General features: G+C 45.5%; 2 protein-coding genes and 1 pseudogene across 2 annotated transcripts in view; 2 read left to right on the top strand and 1 right to left on the bottom strand.

The window, feature by feature from the left end:
• Positions 1–700: 700 nt before the first annotated feature.
• Supt20hl1 (Supt20h like 1) overlaps positions 701–20,653 on the bottom strand; it is a 50,468-nt gene continuing 30,515 nt past the window's right edge. The window contains 2 exon segments of the mRNA NM_001037211.1: positions 701–884; positions 6,259–6,325. Of these exon segments, the coding sequence (NP_001032288.1) occupies positions 6,305–6,325 (21 nt within the window). The 3' untranslated portion in view covers positions 701–884; positions 6,259–6,304.
• On the top strand, positions 2,962–3,252 carry Snrpf-ps2 (small nuclear ribonucleoprotein polypeptide F, pseudogene 2; annotated as a pseudogene).
• Positions 7,913–14,206, top strand: LOC103690862 (14-3-3 protein sigma-like). The gene is made up of 3 exons (XM_087601261.1): positions 7,913–8,047; positions 11,169–11,226; positions 13,479–14,206. The coding sequence occupies exons 1-3, from the start codon at positions 7,913–7,915 to the stop codon at positions 13,850–13,852; spliced, it is 567 nt and encodes a 188-aa protein (XP_087457387.1). The 3' UTR covers positions 13,853–14,206.

Genomic DNA, 20,653 nt, shown 5'->3' with positions numbered 1-20,653 from the left:
TAAAGGAATGAGCCACCATGCCCAGCTCTTGTCACTTAACCAAAAAAAAAAAATACAGTTTAAAAAGAAACTTTAGGACTGGCAAGGTTAAGAGCCCTGGCTGGACACACACACACACACACACACACACACACACACACACACACACACACACACACACACGAGGCAAAAAAAAAAGAGCACTGGCTGTTCTTTCAGAGGACCCGGGTTCAAATCTCAGCACCGGCCGCTTCATGGGTTCTATCGCCCTCTGCTGGCCTTGGCAGGCACTGCATGCACATGACACGCACACAGGCAAAAACCACTCATACACAATAAAACAGATAAACCTTTAAATAAGAGAAAAAGGATTTTAGTTTGGAGATTATAACCCAAGAGAAATAACTACCACAGTTTATCACACATAAATATTCACTGTGCTGATATGTTATTAATTCCGAATATTGGCACTGTCTGCTTCAACAGCCTAAGAACCTGACAACCTGAATCTAAGTCCTGTGACCCAGATTTCAGAAAGTTGTTTTCTGATACACAAGCACGTATCAGACACACACACACACACACACACACACAAATATTTAAAAAGCTCCAATTATAGTGCTTACAACAGTGTAAAATTAGTATTTGCAGTCAAAAGCTTGTAAATTTTCTTTTTGGTTTGGTTTGTAAAGTTTTTTTAGACGAGAAAAATGCAAGGAACTTAGTTTCTCTTTGTCTTTAATAGGCTTCATTTATCTCACAGCATGTGGAAGAGCTTGTCCAATAGGTGGCAGTACGGGATAAGAGCAGATGGAAAGTTAGCCAGGCGGCGCCTTCAAGCCCTGCTTCTTCACAAACATTCGCCTGAATTGCAGTGATTTTGCTAAAGCGCGGTCCGTTGGGCCCTGCATTGAGAGTTTTTGAGTTAGTAAGTGTCTTAGTCTGTTTGTGCTGCTATAACAAAATACCTGATAGTGGGTAATTCAAAGAGAAGAGAAGAAAAAACAAGGCCTAGTAAATGAACTGAGCAAAGGTCATAAGAACTCACAGAGACTAAAGCAGCAAGCACAGGGCCTACATGGGTCTGCACCAGGACCTCTGTCTATATATTATGGCTTCCAGGGTTTTGGAAATTCCTAAGTGTGTGACTGAGTGGGGTTGGTATGTGTGTGCGTGGGGGGGGGGCGGAGCATGCATGTTGGAGGTCAGAAGACAACTTTATGGAATTGATTCTCCTCTATCACCTTTATGTGGGTTCTGGAGACTAAACTCAGGTTGCCAGCAAGTGCTTTTACCAATTTCCCTGCCACCCCCATCCCCTTTTTGAGACAGGATCGTGAACTTGTGATCTCCTTGCCTCAGCCTCCCAAGTGGTGAAATTATAGGCGCACACCACCATGCCTGGCCTTAATGTGAGTTTTCAAAGGAGCATATTCAAATCTTAACAGTAGGTTTGGGGGCAGACCAGTTTCCCAGGTGAAACTGATGTCATGAGGTGGGGGCACCCTTGAGAGGCACACTCCATAGAGAACATAAGATGTCTCACTTTTCTCATTGAACCACCATGCATACTGCCGTACTTACCCCGAGTTTCTTTGGTTTGGAGACAGGATCTCTCTACATGGTCCTGGCTATCCCGGAACTCACTATATAGACCAGGCTGGCCTCCAATTTAGAGGTCTGTCTGCCTCTGCCTCCTGAGTGCTAGGATTAAAGGCACAAACCACCATGTCTGACATACCGCTCTGGCTGGTTCTGTGTGTCAACTTGACACAAGTTAGAACCATCAGAGAAGAGCGAGCCTCAGTTGAGGAAATGCCTCTATGAGACCCGACTGTTAGGCATTTTCTCAATTATTGATCAATGAGGGAGGGCCCAGTCTGGTGGGTGGTGCCTACCCGGGCTGGTGGTCTTGGATTCTATAAGAAAGCAGGCTGAGCAAGCCATGAGGAGCAAGCCAGTTAGTAGCACCCCTCTGTGACCTGTGCAACAGCTCCTGCCTCCAGGTTCCTGCCCTATTTGAGTTCCTGTTCTGACTTCCTTCAGTGATCAACAGTGATGTGGAAATGTAAGTCAGATAAACCCTTTCCTTTCCAACTTGCTTTTTGGTCATGGTGTTTTGTCACAGAAATAGAGACCCTAAGACACATACTCATCCTGTTTTGATAGAGCAGCTAGAATAGCCATAAGAGATTGGGGCACTGTTAAGGTTCGAATCTGAGCTGTTCCTTCAAAGCCTCACATTTGAACACTTGCTCCTCAGTGGATGGCACTGTTTTGGAATTCTATGGACACTTCAGAGGTAGGACCCAGCTGGCAGGGTCTTTAGAGGTGGGACTTTGCAGGTCATAGTCTTTCCCGGTTCTGTCCTGTGCTCTTGGCTACCTGGTCCTGGCCATGAAAACACCTTCTGTGACAGGCTTTTGCAATCATGTTGTAGTGGTTTGACTAAGAGTGTCCCTCACAGGTTCTTGTATTTGAATACTTTGTTACCAGTTGAGGGCACTGTTTGGGGGACATGGCATGTTATCAGGGCAGGCTTTGGGGATAAAAATCCTCACCTATTTCTAGTTTGCTTCCTCTGCTTCATTTTTAAAAAAAGATTTATTTATTAAATAAATGACTATTCATTTACGGTATATGAGTACACTGTAGCTGTCTTCAGACACACCAGAAGAGGGCATCGGATCTCTTTACAGATGGTTGTGAGCCACCATGTGGTTGCTGGGAATCGAACTCAGAACCCCTGGAAGAGCAGTCAGTGCTTCTAACTGCTTAGCCATCTCTCCAGCCCATTCTTGAGGTTCAAATTGTAAGCCCTCACTCAGCATTCAGTTCCTGTCACCATGCCTGCTGCTTTTTTCCGTACTTTCCCACCATGATATACTCCTAACTTCTGGAACCCTAAGTTCAAATAAACTCTTTCCTCCATAAGGTGCTTTAAGAGTCATGAGAGGAGGGTAGTGGTGGGGTCATTGGCTAATGGGGTGCAGTGCTTGCTGGTGTTTGTGTTGTTTACCTCTCAATCCCAAGCCTTTTCTCAATAGACTGACGACAGGAAAGCCAGTGATGGTGAAACTGAAGTGGGGCATGGAGTACAAGGGCTACGTGGTCTCCGTCGATGGCTACATGAACATGCAGCTCACAAGACAGAAGAATATATAGATGGGGCGTTGTCTGGATATCTGGGTGATGTTCTAATAAGGTGTAATAATGTCCTCTATATCAGAGGTGTTTGAAGAGAAGGAGTAAGATGAGGAAATGAGAGAATAGCATCTTGGGGATTATATATGTATGTTTATAAATTATATATTATAAACATATCAAGGTATAAAATAGTATTATATAATATATTATAATATAATATAGAAATATACATTTATAAATATATATAGATTTCTATACAATAAAGATTTGTTTTTTCAGAGTCATGATGTTTTATCACAGCCACAGAAAAGTAATTAAAACATCCCTCCTCACCACAATAGACTGAATCTCTTGGAAACCATGAACCTAAATAACCCTCTCTCGTCTGTCAGATATTTTGGTCATAGCAACACAAAAATCAGTAACGCGGACACTCTACATACAAATGTTTCTTCTAGCAATTTGATTGTCCATATCCTCTTGCATTTGAAGGAAGCAAATGAACAAGATGGAGGACAGTCCCTTTTTCGCTCCTGCTTCCTGGAGGCACCCACAGGCCTCACAATGACGCCCACTGCTGGGGAACATGGCCAATTACTTGTATCCTGCTGTCTCTGTTCCTTGCTGTATACTTCTTCTCTTACTGCAAACATATGGGGGGCTGGTCTGCCTTCCCCTCCTTTTAGGGGGGGCACATGGATTTTACTGGGAACTGGGGGAAGCCTTTAATAAATGCAGGCAAATCTCAGCAGTTTGTTTTCTCTCTGTCCTCTCAAATGTCCCACGTTTCCTCTCCTACCTGCATTCTTTCAGCTCACCTTGCCCCTGTTCCTACTTAACAGAGGTGAATGACGTTTATGCTCTGACCAGGAAGAGCACGTAGTACTTGCGTGCTAAATCCCATCCTCTCTCAAGAACCAGGTTCTGGCAATCTCCCCTTTCTCCTGAATCACTGCTGTGCTCCTGTTTACTGGACCATTTCCGTCAGCTCATGGGGCTGTTTGCTATTGCTTCTGTGTTTAACAGTATGATCCTTTCTTTTGTTCACCATCTCTGATTTTTCTGTTTTTACTCTGCCATGAGCCCTCATTAGGTTTTGCCCTGACTCCTCTGTCATAACTGCCCTAAACCACAGAAGACTCTCATAGGTCTCTCACAGTCCATCCATACATCTGTCAGCAATTTTGGCTCCATCTTATCTTCAAGCTATAAACAGACTTTGCCTTCTTACCAGGATATTCCTCTCTTCCTGTGCTTATCCAAGCCGTGATCACCTCTCACCTGGATCTCTGAAATACACTTCATTCCTCCAAATTGTCTTGACTACCTGCAGTTCATTCTCTTAGAATTTCCTTTACTTTTATTTGTGTGCACATGTATGTGTGCATCGGTGAGAGAATGTGTAAGCCACAGTGCATGTGTGGAAGCCAGAGAACAATGCCCCAGGATTGAATTCAGGTCATCATTCTTGGTGGCAAGTGCCTTTACTCATGGAGCCATCTTGAAGGCTCCTGAAGTCCCTTTTCCATATAGTGGACAATAATTTTGTAAAAATGTAAGCCAAGGGGTTGGGGATTTAGCTCAGTAGTAGAGCGCTTGCCTAGCAAGTGCAAGGCCCTGGGTTCGGTCCCCAGCTCCAAAAAAAAAAAAAAAAAAAGAAAAAAAAAGTAAGCCAAATAAGTCATGCCATTTCCTTATTTAAACTCTTCCCCAATTCATTCAGAATAACACTCCAGTCCTTAAGATCAGTACTAGGGAGGCTGAGTTCAAGACCGCAAGACCCTACAAACAAGCAAACTCACACCTATAAGGGCTGTTGCTCAGTGGTACAGGGCTTGCTTGCCCAGTATAGGCAATGCCTTGGGTTTTAGCCTCAGCATCAGTACGGGAAACATCCTCAGAATGAAGTAAAGCCCTGTGCCATTGCCCCCTGGAGTGTTACCTATCTTAGCAAGGTGTCTGGCTTGTCTTCAACTCAAGGGCTGTCTCTGCTGGGATCTCCCCTTCGTGTGTTTATGTGGCTCTTGCTTGCTTTCTGAGAACTGCTTTCTCCAAACAGCACCTTTTCTGCCGACTTGGAGCACAATTACTCAAGGGGCTCGAGGACAAAGACACTGAGATACTCACAAGAAGGGATTCTGCTGGAGTGTCTCCAGATTTCAGCAGCAAGTTAGGAGAGACTGCCCAGCCTACCTCGCTTCAGGTTTCAGGCTAGCCACTGCCCTCCCTGCCCCCATGCACATCACATAAGCCCTTCTCGCTCATCTTTTCTCTTCGCCCCCACCCCCAATCTGTCATCCTATCCTCCTTCCTTCCTCTTCTCTTCCTCTGCTTCTCCATTGGTGGTATCTCTCTGAAAACAAACAAACAAACAAACAAACAAACAAACAAACCACCTTGAGTAACTCAGATTTGCCTGACCTGGAAGTGTAATGCCCTTGGAGTGTTTGATAGAAAACAGCCTTTACTGAAAGCATTTTATTCTAGATATGATGGAATATTATAGAATATTCTAGACATGATGGAATGTTAAAGATGTGGCAGCAGTCCAGATCTCAGAGGACTGTGGAGATTGCTCAGTGGTTAGGCTTCCACCACCATGCCCACCCATGTACTTACACTCCTGTGCCCACACACATGCAAACACTGCACACACTGGAAAATGGAAAAAGTAAAATAACCTCCCCCCAAAGACCCAGATAATTATCAGTATCTGTAGTGTCCAGGAGGTACCTTGTGTAAAGACGTGGTCCAGGGCTACTTGGTGAGCTCGTCTGTGTGCAGGGAAGTTTGCTTTTAGAGAATACCCTGGGCTGCTAACCGCAAACCCAAGTCGGGAATAAAGTCTAAATAACAGTAGGCCTACGTTGACCCCAGTGTCCATACTTTGTGACATCTGTCTACTTTTCTGTTTTTAGTCTTGGGGATATCAATGTTTTGAGTGTGTGTGTGTGTGTGTGTGTGTGTGTGTGTGTGTGTGTGTGAGAGAGAGAGAGAGAGAGAGAGAGAGAGAGAGAGAGAGAGAGGGCTCATGTCTCCTAAAGACAACAGGGAGGTCTAACTCTGTCACAGATTCTCTAACTCCGTCACAGATTTTTGAAAAACTTTTAGATTGTCTTCTCTGAAACCTACCAGGTTGTCTCCTCTGACTCTTAGGCACAAGACTGCCTGCTCTGCCTTAGCCTTTGAGGCCTGGGTCCTGGATGGAACGGAGAAAGGACAGACACATAAACACTCGTTCAATGAAGCTGGGATCAGGTCAGGTTCTCTAACTGCTAAGGCTACCCGGAGTCTCAGCCTCTTTATTAGATACAGCACATGGGGAGGGTTAGCAAATCTTGGTAGGGTGTCTTTATAGGGGAGCAGTCTCAGACTCTAGACATGGCCAGGAGGAAACTAGGGTTGCTAGTCTTTGTATCACTGGTCAATGTTTATAAACTCTCACACTCGGACCTCCACCAAAAGCTTTGCCCTCGCTCTCCAGCCTGGTTATATGTGCAGCAGTTTTGCCAATTTACCATAGGCCAGTTGGTCTTGGAGTCCTCAACATGCTGTGCTTATGTCAAAATATATATTTGCTCAGGACTTCACCCACTCAGGGTTTCCCTACATTGCCCTGTTTTCAGGATTTTCTCCAATAGAACTTAGGAGGCTGAAGCAGTGGTGGGTTCAAGGCCAGCCTGCATGCAGAGACTTTGGCAAAAAAGAAAGGAAGATGAGAAGAGAAGAAGAGAAAGACATAGCTGTTCCAAAGCACTGCATGTTTATTTATACCACATTGATCCCTGCCCCCTTTTTCTGGAATTATCTTTCCTGAGGTGGCTGGAGGTAACTGGATAATAGAGTCTAAAGCCCACATTTACCCTTTGACAAAACACTGCTCTGTGTGTGTGTGTGTGTGTGTGTGTGTGTGTGTGTGTGTGTGTGCATTTCATGTACATGTGCCTTTACCTGCTGAGCCATCTCATCAGCCTGTCAGTACGCTTTAAATTTAAATCACAAAGTATGCTTCCCTAAACTAAGCCCAATTAGCATTGTTGGCTCTTGGAGGTAATTTTTACATAATAAAAATATTGGGGGCTGGGGATTTAGCTCAGTGGTAGAGCGCTTACCTAGGAAGCGCAAGGCCCTGGGTTCGGTCCCCAGCTCCGAAAAAAAGAACCAAAAAAAAAAAATATTGGAGTTCAGCACATAACTTAATCTGCCCTTAACCTTGCATTCTCCTGCCACAGGCTCTGAGATTTGATTATACACATGCATACACCATGCCCAGCTGCACTGTATATGTTTAAAAATCATTCATGTGTGTCTAAGTTTGTCATCCTCGGGGACAATGTCTTTTTGAAGGCAATACCTCACTGGCCGGTGGAGCTCTGCAGTCAGACTGGACAGGCTGGCAGTGAAGCTCAGGGATTGTTCTCTCTGCCACTTCAGAACTGGGATTCCAAGTGTGAGAGTATGCCCAGAAGATTTATTGCTATTATTTTAAAAAATTTAATGTATATGAATACACTGTAGCTGTCTTCAGACACACCAGAGGAGGGCATCAGATCTCATTACAGTTGGTTGTGAGCCACCATGTGGTTGCTGGGATTTGAACTCAGGACCTTTGGAAGAGCAGTCAGTGCTCTCAACCACTGAGCCATCTCTCCGCTCCAGTCTTTTTTTTTTTTTTTAATGTGGGTTCTGAGGACCTATGGACTGACCTGCCTCTCAGTCACTTGCAGTATATTTTTAAAAGGGCAATTCTATAAGCTAACTTACCTGTAATTTCTAGAAAATCAAGATGGCAGCCACCACAAGCTCGGGAGTAAAAGTCCCTCGAAATTTCCAACTATTGGAAGAGCTGAAAGAGGGCCAGAAAGGAGTAGGCGACAGCAGAGTTAGCTGGGGTCTGGAGGACGATGAGGACATGACACTGGTTGGACAGGCATGATAATTGGGCCTCCATGAACAATTTATGAAACCTGAACATACAGCCTTAAAATAGAATGTGGACCTAAGTACCCAGAAGCACCCCTCCCCCATCCCCACCCCTCATCCTCCCACCCTCCTCTGCCCCAACCCCTCCATCGTCCTACCCCACCCCACCCCCTTGTGTAAGATTTGTAACAGGAGTCAATATGAGCGGTGTGAGCAGTTCTGATGGAGTGGTGATCCAAGAACCACAGCAGTGCTGGCACAGTGTCAGAATTCCCACAGCATTGAGGTCATCCTGCAGGAACTGCGATGCTTGATGATGTCAAAAGAGAGCATGAAGGTGCCACAGACACCAGGACAGTGTTAACAACAATTAGTCACAAAGGCCCTGCCCCCCCCCCCCATCCAACCCAAGTCTTCATTTTCCACAGTAGTGAATTTTCTAGATCCATCTGTAGACTTCAAAGTACTAGAGAGGAAGCCCCACTCAGACTTCACCCTGAGACACTGCTCTAATACTAACTTCTTCTTCTTTTTTTTTTTTTTTCCTTTTTTTTTCGGAGCTGGGGACCGAACCCAGGCCTTGCGGTTGCTAGACAAGCGCTCTACCACTGAGCTAAATCCCCAACCCCTGATAACTTCTTGTCCATTTGAAATACCTATGTTGTGCTGTGTAACATCATCTGTTGAGTTTAATAACTGCTGTCTGCCTGGTTGAACTTCCGGGATCAAGAAGGTGTGTTGAAATGGGTTTCCTTTGGGAGAGGTAGGCACAGCTAATGTATCTGTGAACAGAAACGTTACACAATCACCTGCTGCTGGCACTTGGCCTCGGTATGCCTTTGCCGGCCCACCCTGCCCTCCGCCTCGGCTGTGTGGTAGCCCTTAGAATAGATGGGGAGGCTTCAGGTAGCAGCCGTGGGACTGACCACCGCTGGGCTTGGGGCTCTTTGGCTGCACCCCTGATTTCTTGTCTTAAGTGATGCCCTATCCAAGCCATGGTCCCCACTTCTCCACTCCCTCCCTTGGCCAAAGCTTAAATTGTAACCTTCCCTCCCTCTGAAATTGGCAGTGGGTGAGGAATTCAGGGCTTCGCATCTCTCCACCGTTATCAAGGGGTGCTACTTTCCCCCTCAAGTCCCTTGTTGTCACATCACCACCCAACACTTGCTGTGGCCAGAAGCCACCAGATGAGGTTGGAAGAGCCTGGCCTCCCTCACTTAGCTCCAGACCACGCTTGTTCACTTGCCAGCAGCCTGGAAAGGGAGCGCTGGGTCCTCGGCCCTGCCACCACCATTAGCCCTTGAGCTTTGAGCTCAGGTCTAGAAGTGAACAGAGCAGTCACTGGGCGACTCAGACCAGCCAGTGCTCAGGGTCCTTGGTGGATATATACCTAGAGAAAGGCCATGCGGAGAGTCCTCAGTGCACACGATTCTGAGTTGGTTCCTTTTCCCATAATTGCTTTGCTTTTACACACTGCAGAGGTTTGAACAGGGCTCTCAGTCACCCTGGCCACACATCGGGTCTGTTGTGGAGCCTGACAGCTGGAACACGAGGCCCGGACCCTGCAGACTCAGATTTCAGTGTTGCTTCTCAGACCCTTGGCAGGGACCCAATGGGACGCTGTGTCACCACGTTTGCAGATTGTTTGCAGATTGGTAGGCCTGGCCTCCTGGCTCATTGCCACGTTCCCCACTCTGTTCAGGACCACTACATGTTGAAATGTGGATGCATATAGAAATAAAGGTAATCCGTTGTGTTGCAACAAAAATCAAGTGATTAATATCCTTTTAAGGGAGTATGTTTCAGAGAAAATTTCTTTTTTTTTAAAGATTTATTTATTTATAAGTACACTGTAGCTGTCTTCAGACATATCAGAAGAGGGCATCAGATCTCATTACAGTTGATTATGACACATCATGTGGTTGCTGGGATTTGAACTCAGGACCTTTGGAAGAGCAGTCAGTGCTCTTAACCGCTGAGCAATCTTTCACAGCCCCCAGAGACAATTTCAAAACAAATGTGTGAGAGACTATGAAAGTGTCTAGATGGGCTCCAACTCCTGCGCTTGTCTGTCCCTCATCCATCTTGCCAAATGTCTGTGGCATCCTCCCTGCATCCCCCATGTTCCAAATTCGCCCTTGACTCACCCGTGGGCTGTTATCCAGGTTCACAGAAGCTATATTCCATCCACTGACCACCACCCTTATATCCCCTTAGGTGGCCTTGACCTCACAACTCCTTCAGTCTGCAGATGGCACTCTCGGGAAGCTAGTCACCTGCAGGGAATGCCAGGAGAGTCTGACTAATTCTAGGAAGAGTAAAGAAAGGCACTCTGGAACTCCAGTCAGCAAATGAAAGCCACAGTTCCTCTCTTTGGACCCTGGGAGCAAAGACAAGAAAACAAAGTCACTGCAGAGAGCTAAGTGCTTGTGACTGGAGCAGTTCCCCAGTAGTCAGCATTAATCAGGGTAAAGGTTAGAGTGGAATAATGTGGGATTCAATAGAAGTGTACATTATATCCACCGGGAGTCAGATGACTTCATCACAGCTCATGTTATTACAATGGATACAAAGGAATTAATGATTCACCAGTTCGTTCCTTTCCTCCCTTCCCCCAACACCTTTTCTTCAGCCTTAACAAACTGGTCTGGAGCCAACTGCGACATCAGTTTAGTAATGACTTTAAGCACCATTTCTGCTGCTATCATGGCAATTTAAATTGTCACTTTCTATTAAAAGGTCTACCTCAGAATGGTTTTAAGTGAAAGCGTTCCACACTGACAGTGCAATTAAACAAGAAAAAAAATTCCTTTCTTGGGATGTCACTGCAAACACATTTTAAATAAGGGTTCAGCAGCGCCTTGCTAATTTAAACTACAGTATTGCTTTCTATTAAAGAATAGAAACTGAGTTGAGATTTCTCCCCATTTTCCTACTTCGTGACACTTTGAATTGGCACCATGTCCCAGTCAAAGTCATGATGTGCCTATGGGGTACCTGAGTCTAAAGTGTATCTCTCCTGAGGCAGGCACTAGACAGAAATGATTTTCCCCATGTGAAGGGGGCAGACGGCACCTTGTCCAGGCATTTGCTTTTAAAATCGCCCTTTTCTGATCCAGCACAGCCTCTCCCACCTGCTCTCACTGGCTAATCAGGGTGAGAAGTTTGAGTTGCAAGGTGACTGCTTTACTAAGGTGATAACTCTTGGCTGTTTTTTTTTTTAAAGGACAATTAGAAAGTTTAGTGTGGAAAATCATTCTGAGTTAGAGGTGTGCGAGTCTTTCTGTCTTCTCCCTCTCTCCCCTAAGTTTCGATCTTCAGGCGGCTTGTCCATTTCCCCAACCTCTTCTTCAATTGAGCCAAGCGAAGACACTTCAGACACTTTAGTCTTTGAATGCATTTTAACACATAAATGGAAACAGAGCCCAAATGTTGAACGAGCCAGTACAAAATAACACGTTTCGCCCACCTCATTTGTCTTCTGGACTCCTGTAGCCCCAATAGTCCGTAATTCCTAGGCATTTGGCTTAGATAGATTCCAGCTATCAGAGAGAATAACACAATTACATTCTTAGGTGTTGGTGCCTTAAATTAGAAGCTGAGGAATATTTGAACAGCAGGGATGGCGGGCATTTTATTTTAATGGTCTTGAAGTGTTTCCAGTCTTTCTGACAGAACTTTATGTCATGAGCAATAGCCCTGCTCTCAAGCACATTAGGCCAGAAGTAAACGAGGCATAACACTTAAGTTGCTTCTGTTACGTTCTCAATTGGTATCGTTATTGCTCTGAAGGACACCGAGATAGCATCTTGAGAAAAGTGTCCCGATGATGGGTATCGAGACGCAATTTTTTATGTCTACACAATTACATTTCTCACTCCGCCATATTCCACACTTGACTGCCAGGAAAAAAAAGATGATCGATGTAAACCCAGTCCTCACGAGAATAATACATAAGCTGCTGGAATCGAAACTCATTTTATTTTACAAATTAGGCAAACTTTCTTGCGGTTCCATTCTCATTTTTTTTTCTTTTCTGTTAACATAACAGGCATTTGTATTTAACCCGAGGGCAGGTGGAAACAGAAAAAAAATGGCCCTGTTGATTTGGGGACTGATGGGTGTCAGGAAAGGGTCACCTCAAAAGAAGTATTACCTCTTGAAAGGTAGAGGTGGAGGGGAGAAGAGAGGCCACAGAAACTTTCTTTGCAATGAAGAACATGGAAAATGGAGAAATCAATAAAAATGTGGAGGACGACATATGAAAAAGTACACACAAGGGACCAAGGACAGCGTTTGCCTTTGCTTTTGTTAGTTGGCTCCAAAGGATAGGAATCTCTTCTGTTGCATTGCATGGTGGGAGGGCAGGTGTTACAGGGCTGGGAACTTCAAAAGAGTCCTTGCTCGACCTTTTTAACTTCCTGGTGGCCAACAGGACTGGAATCTCTCACTCTCCTTAGCTTCTGGCTACAGCCCTCCAACTGTGGTTTCTGTGTCTACATAGCCTCCTTTGTGTCCTATGCTCGCATGTGTAGGCCCCCTGCTTCTCTTTTTCATTTTATTTCCAGTGCTGGGAATCTTTTGCATTCCCAGCCTCAGGCTAAAGGAATTTTCCTTCTCTTCCCTTCCTCCTCCTCCCCCCTTTCTCCTTCCGTGTTCTCTCCCCTTCCCCATTCTTTGCTTCCTCCCTCCCTCCCTCCCCCTCTGTCCCATGCCACCACAAATGGAGTGTAGTTTTGTTCACGTGGCATGGACTGCACCTCTGAAGACTTGCTAGATAGGAGCCATTTTTAAACTTCTTGCTTATGCTTCCTGACGGGTAGACATAATTACCAATATTACTCTGAAACTCAGAGCTACTTGGCTGACCCTCTAGATGTGTTCTACAGTTCCTTTCCCAAGCACTGAGGAAACGGAACAGCAAGCTGGTAAAATGAAAATTAACCTGTTAAGGCTCGATGCTTGTGTAGAGGAATTTTTTGAAAGTAATCTCTTTGGAAATAATTTAGTAAAAGTTTCATTTTTACTTTTTGGCATTAAATCTGTTTTCTCTTGTTAAGTTTAGAAGCTTAATGGAGTCCATCAAAATCTATCGCATTTATTGAATTTATCTAAGAAAGTGCTATTATGTATTAGAATATTCAAAAGGCCAGCTTTAGGCTAGGTGTGGCGGCGTATGCCTGTAATCTCAGCACTGAGGAGGAGCAGACAGAAGGATGCTTAGCTTGTAACCACACAGTGCTGTACAGTGAGATAGTCTCAGGACAACACGAAATGAATGAACAACAAGCCAGGCAGACAGCTTCTGTTTCCGAGTGTCCCAAATACGAGTAATTTTTTTTTTTTTTTGAGCTGGGGACCGAACCCAGGGCCTTGCGCTTGCTAGGCAAGCACTCTACCGCTGAGCTAAATCCCCAACCCCCATCGAGTAATTTTTTACTGCTACCTAGCTGAGGTGGCCACTGGTGATGACAAGAAGCGCATCATCGATTCTGCCCGGTCAGCCTACCAGGAGGCCATGGACATCAGCAAGAAGGAGATGCTGCCCACCAACCCCATACGCCTGGGCCTGGCCCTGAACTTTTCCGTCTTCCACTACGAGATAGCCAACAGCCCCGAGGAGGCCATCTCACTTGCCAAGACCACCTTCGACGAGGCCGTGGCCGATCTGCACACCCTCAGTGAGGACTCCTACAAGGACAGCGCCCTCATCATGCAGCTGCTGAGAGACAACCTGACGCTGTGGACAGCCGACAATGCTGGGGAAGAGGGTGGTGAAGCTCCAGAGGAGCCCCAGAGCTGAAGCAGCCTACATCCTCCCTGTCCCGCCTTGCCCTCCAGTCCCCAGCCTGCAGAGAGGACTTAAACGGAGTGGGACTCTGCCCCTCCCAAACCCTGAATGTTTTGCCACACTTGGAAGTCTCCTTGGACGGGGTGCAGCAAGGTGAGGCCACCAGGGCTGGGGAATCTCACTCTTCGTGCAGCTGTGCGGTGGGTGTTCCCAACCCTGGCCACCCCTGCTCTCTGCACCCCTACTTCCTACAACCACTCCTGAGCCTGTCCTCCCCCGTGCCTTCCTCGGGCACCTGTTGCTTCTGGATCCCTAGGAGTCAAGGAGGCTCCCCACCCCTGTGGCTGAGAACTGGACTGTGGCAAGGGCTGGGTGTGTGTGCGTGAATGAGAGGGAACACGTTTACTGGGTGTGACCATGTTACCACTCAATAAAGTTGCCCTGTGACACTAAAAAAAATGGCTGAATTTATTGCTTCGTCATTGACATGTTCATCCTCTTTAAATCCATCCGTATTACTGTGTGTCATCATCACCACCCATCTGGACACTTGGTCTTGTGAAAAAGCCACTCAGTACTTTAAATAATGGCCCATTCCATCTGCCCTGGAAGACACCTCCTTCGTTTCTTTTTAAAAACTTTTAACTTATTTGTCCATGTGTATACATACATGCATGCAGGTGCCACGGGGCATGTGTGATGGTCAGAGTACAACTTGGTGGAGTCAGATGTCTTCTCATACTCTGTAGGACCTGGGGACTGAGCTCATGTTATGATACTCTGCAGCAAGCACCCTTTCCTGCTGAGCCACCCCAGGCTTTGTCCTTCTACTTTCTTCTCTAGAGCCCTCTATTGGATTGGCTGCTCTCAATTAAACATTGTAATCATCTGAGTTTGCTGTGTTAGCAACAGAGTGAGATTGATCAGGTCACAAAAGAACCTCCTGGTGGCTGAATCATTTGGTTTGAAAAGGCAACAACTTCAAACAACCCATTAAACTTTCAGGACTAATAAATATAAGCTGCTTCCTCCTCCTCCTCCCCCCCTCCCCCTCTTCCTCCTCCACTTCTCCTCCTCCTCCTCTTCCTCTTCCTCCTCCTGAAACAGGGTCTTAGTTTGTAGTTTGGCCACCCTGGAACTCATTATGCAGAGTATGGTCTTGAACTCACAAAGATCCTCCATTTTCTACTTCCCAATAGCTCTAGGATCGGAGGCATGCCCCACCATATCCAGAAATGTGTGCTTATTCTTTATGCGATTCTCCTTTTAGAAAAAAATGCATCATGTTTGATGCTTAAAATATACTTATTCTTTCTTTGAACACATTCAAATACTCTTCCTTTTCTCTTCTTTCTCTTCTATAGGACCAATTTAACACCTTACATTTCCCAAGACTTCTCAATTCAGCTCCAAGCCTAAGGCATCCAGGAGGACCCGAGAATCAGAATCTATTAGAAAACATGGGCAGCAGAGATGTAACAGCTCAGAATCATGTGCCTGTGTGTGTGTGTGTGTGTGTGTGTGTGTGTGTGTGTGTGTGTGTGTGTATGTGTGTGTGTGCGCGCGCGCGCGCGCGCGCGCGCGTGTGCACGCACACTGGGGGGACAACAAGAGAGTAAAAAACTGATCTATAGGAAAGGAAATTGCTGAACAGAGGACAGAGTACATAAGTCTCTTCTATACAGTAAGGAATTCTTGTTTGGGGTAACTTTGTTCATTTACTGATACAAATGTTTGTTGTCAGCTGGAGATCTAGCTCAGCTGACCTCCCTCTCTTAGTATTCATGGCTGTGAAGAGACACTACATCCAAGGCAGCTCTTATGAAGGAAAGCATTTAATTGGGGGCTCGCTTAGAGTTTCAAAGACTTAGTCTATTACCATCATGTCGAGGAGCATGGTGGCAGGACGGAAAAATAGCTGAGAGCTTCACATCCTGTTCATCAGGGAGCAGGCAGGAGGCTTGTGGGTGGAGACAGAGACACAGACAGACAGACAAACAGACAGACACAGAGACTGGGCCTGGCAACACACTTGCTCCAACACGCCTACTCCAACAACACCATACCTTCTAATCCTTCATGGACAGCTTCTCAACTGGGGTCTAAGCATGCAAATATATGAGCTTGTGGGCGCCATTCTCATTCAAACCACAACAGCATACAATGAAACATCAGATAGATCATGTTTTACTACCATGTGTTAGGTATGCTCTTAATGGCTATGAATACAACGATAAATAAGGTGAAAGTCTTTCCTCCATGGAATTTCAAATCTAGCAGAGGGAGACAGAATACAAATAAGTGAAGGTTCTGGCTATGTAAAGTACCAGAGAAGAGGGTATTTCAGGCTGAGAAAGCATCCCCGAGTGGGGCAGCTTGCTCAAGACAGGAACAGCCAGCCAGTCCCTGGGAGCGGCAGAAAGAGAGGTTTGGGCAATGCATGGTTTTGATACAAGCCACAACAACCAGGGAGGCCTTTTTAGGTCATAGTTAGCACTTGGGTTTTATTACATGGAACATGAGAAACTATTGAAAGGCGTTCAAGAGAAAAGTGGTCCATAATCCACTTCTTTACAGGGCCCTCCAGCACATCTGGAACCTCAGCCTTAGGGAGGCAGGGGTCAGGAGAATTAAGTTCACTCAGTGAGAAATTGTTTTGAGCAAAACAAAAAGACACAAAAAATTTAAATGTTGAAGTGGCTCAAATGTAGCAAGGACAGAAGTGAGGTCAATGGCCATATTAAGGTGGGAGGCAAGAAGAACATAGATAAGAGTAGATAGACCGCCTTGGATATAGGGAGAAGCCGGGAATGAAAGCTGTGAATTACAGATTGGATGGATGAACAGTGGGGAAGCAAGAGCCTAGCTGTGTGGTGTCAAGAAAAGAAATCAAGGCTGTGGCCATTATTAGCTTAGTCAGAGTATAGATCTGCCGGCCATTTTGTGATGCTGGGCTATTGGGAGTTTCCATTTAAGGCTCATATTTTCTGTGGGGCTGAGGGAGATAAGCAGGACTGTAATTTACTTAAACAGATGAACATGTTTTGGTTTAAGAAGTTACTGTTTTGGGCTAGTCTGATCTACCTTCGGTGGACTTTGATCTTGAAGAGATGGTGTAGGCTGAACATTAGGTTTACATCTCCAGAGGGTAGGTGGGGAGACTTGGAGTGTGGAAGGAAGAGGAGGGGAGGAGAGAGGGGGCAGAGGGAGGGGAGGAGAAGGAGACTCCCTGTGCAGAAGTGACCATGAAGCTTGCCAAAGATGGTTTGTAATGGGCTAAGCCTCTCCAACAGAAGGGACTAAAATTCAACTTAAAAGGCAACTACAAAACATGAGCTGATCTCCAGCAGGTACCCATAACACTGTGCGTGCCCCACACATTACATGTTGGTTTCAAGGCTTGTCTGTGGCTATGATTTTCATAAGGCAGTGACTCTGATCCAGGTTGCACATTGAAAACCCCTTCCTAGGCTTCATTGGACAGCTGGAACAAAACATGTGGCACTGGATTGTGTCACTAGTGGGCTCCCCCCCTCCAAAGCTCTCTTTAGATGACCCCCCTGGAGAGCTGTGGTGAGACAGCCAGTGGTCCAAAAGCAATTTAAGCACAGCTCATGACATTTAATAATGACTGTTTTGATTAGCTGTTAGCCTTGAAGCAATGATTCTACACTAAGCAATAGCTCGCGTCCAGAAAAGGACACTTTGTCTTTATTTTCTTGAGTGCTTTTTCATACCTCAAGGTATTAAATGTGTCCATCACTCAATGCCAAGTTTTCATAAGGAAAGCTCCCTAAAGCAAAACTCACCAGCCAATTCATACCCAAACGAGCAATGACACTTAAATGTCTGACTTTTCAACAGATGGGGCCTACTGGAGCTGCGGGCACCACAGGACTGTCACAATTGTTTGTGCTTTCCTCACCACTGTGTCAAATGGCAACCCCCCCACCAAGGCTGGCTCATCTGGACCCCCCTCAGTGGCTTGTGAAGTTCGGTTTAGGTCAGAAACTAAAGGGGAACCCAGTGGCTGTTGGAGTATGGACTTTGTTGATTAAGGAAAAGGGAGGAAGTAAGTCATTAACTAGCACCTACAGAGCTCCTGGCCTGTTCTTTCTCTTTGTTGCTTTAAATTTCCTTTTTCTTCAAGAAAATGAAAAGCAGAAGATGCTGCCAGCCATTCCAGGTCTCTGAAAGAAGACGCCAGATCCAAGGACGAGCATTCAACAGCTGTTTTGGAGCCGATTGTGGGAACAAACAAAAGGCACAGTTACACAGTGCAGGCAGCTCTGCGGTTCGTACACAGTGTACAGCAGGCGAGCAGCGCCAAGGAGAGCTGGCCAAGAAAAGACAATATGAAAGGCAGTGACGGGGGTGGGGTGGGGGGAAATCATCGTTATGGTTGCGATTCAAATTAAATGTAAACTCGAGAAGAGATTTGCTTCACTCTGTAAGAAAGCCAAGGGAAGTCTGTAGTAAGTAGCCCAGGAGCTGTTGCTGAAGTTTACTTCCTACCCAGAGACCTTCAAAATGTAGCCTATTGTTAGTGAAGCACAGTAAAATAAAAACATATTCTTTTGATGAGCTGGTATGAGTGTTTCTCCTAGAAGTTCCTAATTCCTTTCTTTTCCTCCTGTATTCTTCCAATTCTTTTGCCTCTGCCTCTCCTCTCCCCAGTGGTCCCTTTTCTCTTTCTTCCCTCACATTCTTCCTCCCTTGATCTCTTTCCTCTGTTGCCTCTCTCTCCTCCTTCCCTCCCCTTCTCCCTTCCTCTTCTTCCCCTCCTTTCTCCTACCTCCCCCCTCTCTCCTTCAGGCCTGTTCAGAGTAAAAAGTGAGATAGACCTGGCTAGGGGGGATGGCGATAGTGGTAGATAACTATGAACAGAACTTAGCATGAGACAAAGACAGAATTCATGCTTTATGCCAGGGTGGGAGAGAAAAGGAAAAATTGAATGAGAAGCGAATGGAGGGAGTAGGCTGTGGGGAGAATGTAGGTATACTATGTAAATCCCAGAACCTTAGCAAAATACTCAACACCATGTACTCACACTGAAAAGAGGGTTAGGGAAATGTTGCACAACTGGGAACTGGCCTGATTTTTGGCAAGGAAAGAAATCAAGACCACATGGAAGATGACAAATTGCAATCACAAAGTAGCATTAGTAATTTGTAGAAATTGGAGAGAGGGCTGGGAGTCCTCATTGTGACAGTTGGGGTTTCCGCCAAATTTACCTAACAACTCTCTGAAGACCAGAGAAGCTTCATCTGGGATTTATTTGCAAGGATTTGTGAAACATTTTGTTGTTGTTTTGGTTTTTAAATTTAAGCTATGTGACTGTGAAACAATGAAGTGTCCTGTGTCACCCCACCTCCAATGCTTTGGGATAGCATTTCACTATATGGCCTAGTCTGGTCTCCTGGCCCACTTCCTACCCCAGCCCCCTCAGTGCTGCGAGTACAGGTATGCAGTGCTGTGCCCATTCCTGCACTGTTTTTCACTGAGGGCTGTGCACTGTAGTTTTGAGTCCTACCTGGAATGATGATCAAGTTTCTATAGTTCCATGAGTCCTTAATGCATACTTCCCAATTCTGGCCTACTTCAAGTGTCCATCTCCCAGGTTAGATAAATCCTTCATCCTAGCGGCCACCAACAGTCCACCCAGCCATTGATTCAGCAAGCCCACTGAGCACTTTCTATGTTTAAGACATCATTAAGACATAGTATTCCAGGCACTTGCGGTAAGTAATAGTCAAAACAATCTCAATCTCAAGGGTCTCAGTCTGATGATGACTATATGTGTTGAATCATTTTCTAGCTTTACTCCCACCCCCAAACCTAAGATACATCTAAGACCTAGTTCCTGATACTGATGGAATGCTAGAGTGAGAGTATTTCAGATTTAGGGTGGGCTGTCAATCCAATGATAATGTCCTTTTAAGAGACAGAAAGGGAGAAGACAGGGAAACAATGGCCAAGTGAAGACGGACGTAGAGAAATGTATGCAGGAACAAGCGAATGGCAGCCACCACCAGAATCGAGGAGAGAGGCATGGTACTGGTTTTCCTTCAGTGCTTTGACAAGTCAGGACAGGAGATGAAGCAAAAGAGGAAGCAATTAGAGAAGGTTTTGTGTTGGGGCAAAAAAAAATTATGAATTTTGACATTCAGCTATGGTAGGCCTAGAGACGTAGCTCATGCAGGCAAGAGTACTTAGCACAGGGGAGGCTGTAACTTCAAGCCTTAGGTCTGAAAGAGTAAAATGAAAACTTGTAGCAGAGGCAATCAGAGTCTGCAATAAATTGGTTACATGGGTCCAGTCACCTCAGGATGTACATCAAATAGAATGTGGGTCTGGCTACCAAGGTAGGGAATAGCACCCTCTTCTGGAAATATAAAACGGTGTTAATTGAATCTTTCTCCTTTGGTTGCTTCTTGTGAGTCTCTCGCTGTGTGCAGTACAGACTGGTCTCAAGCTCATGATCCTACGCCTCAGTGTCCCATGCGCTGGGGTAACAAACATGTACCACCATACTTGTCTCATTAAGCAGTTTAAAAGGGATTTATTTTTATTCCAGAAATCTATTGGCAGAGGCAGGAAAAATCTTTGTGAGTTTGAGGCCATCCTGGTTTGCTTGAATTCCAGTTCAGTCAGAGTTTCATATTGAGACCCCGTCTCAAAAACAAAAACAAAAAAGGATTTATTCAACTTATATTTATATGAAGCTAAAACTTAAGGTATCTTTGGAAAGGTGGTTGGATGGTGTTCTGCTAACGCAAGCATGTGAAAGCACACGTGATGAAAGATTCTTTG

Source organism: Rattus norvegicus, chromosome X, assembly GCF_021556685.1.
Source record: "Rattus norvegicus strain SHRSP/BbbUtx chromosome X, alternate assembly SHRSP_T2T, whole genome shotgun sequence".
NCBI lineage: Eukaryota > Metazoa > Chordata > Mammalia > Rodentia > Muridae > Rattus > Rattus norvegicus.
Note: the sequence above shows the minus strand (reverse complement) of the source record. Positions and strands in the feature narration are given on the sequence as shown.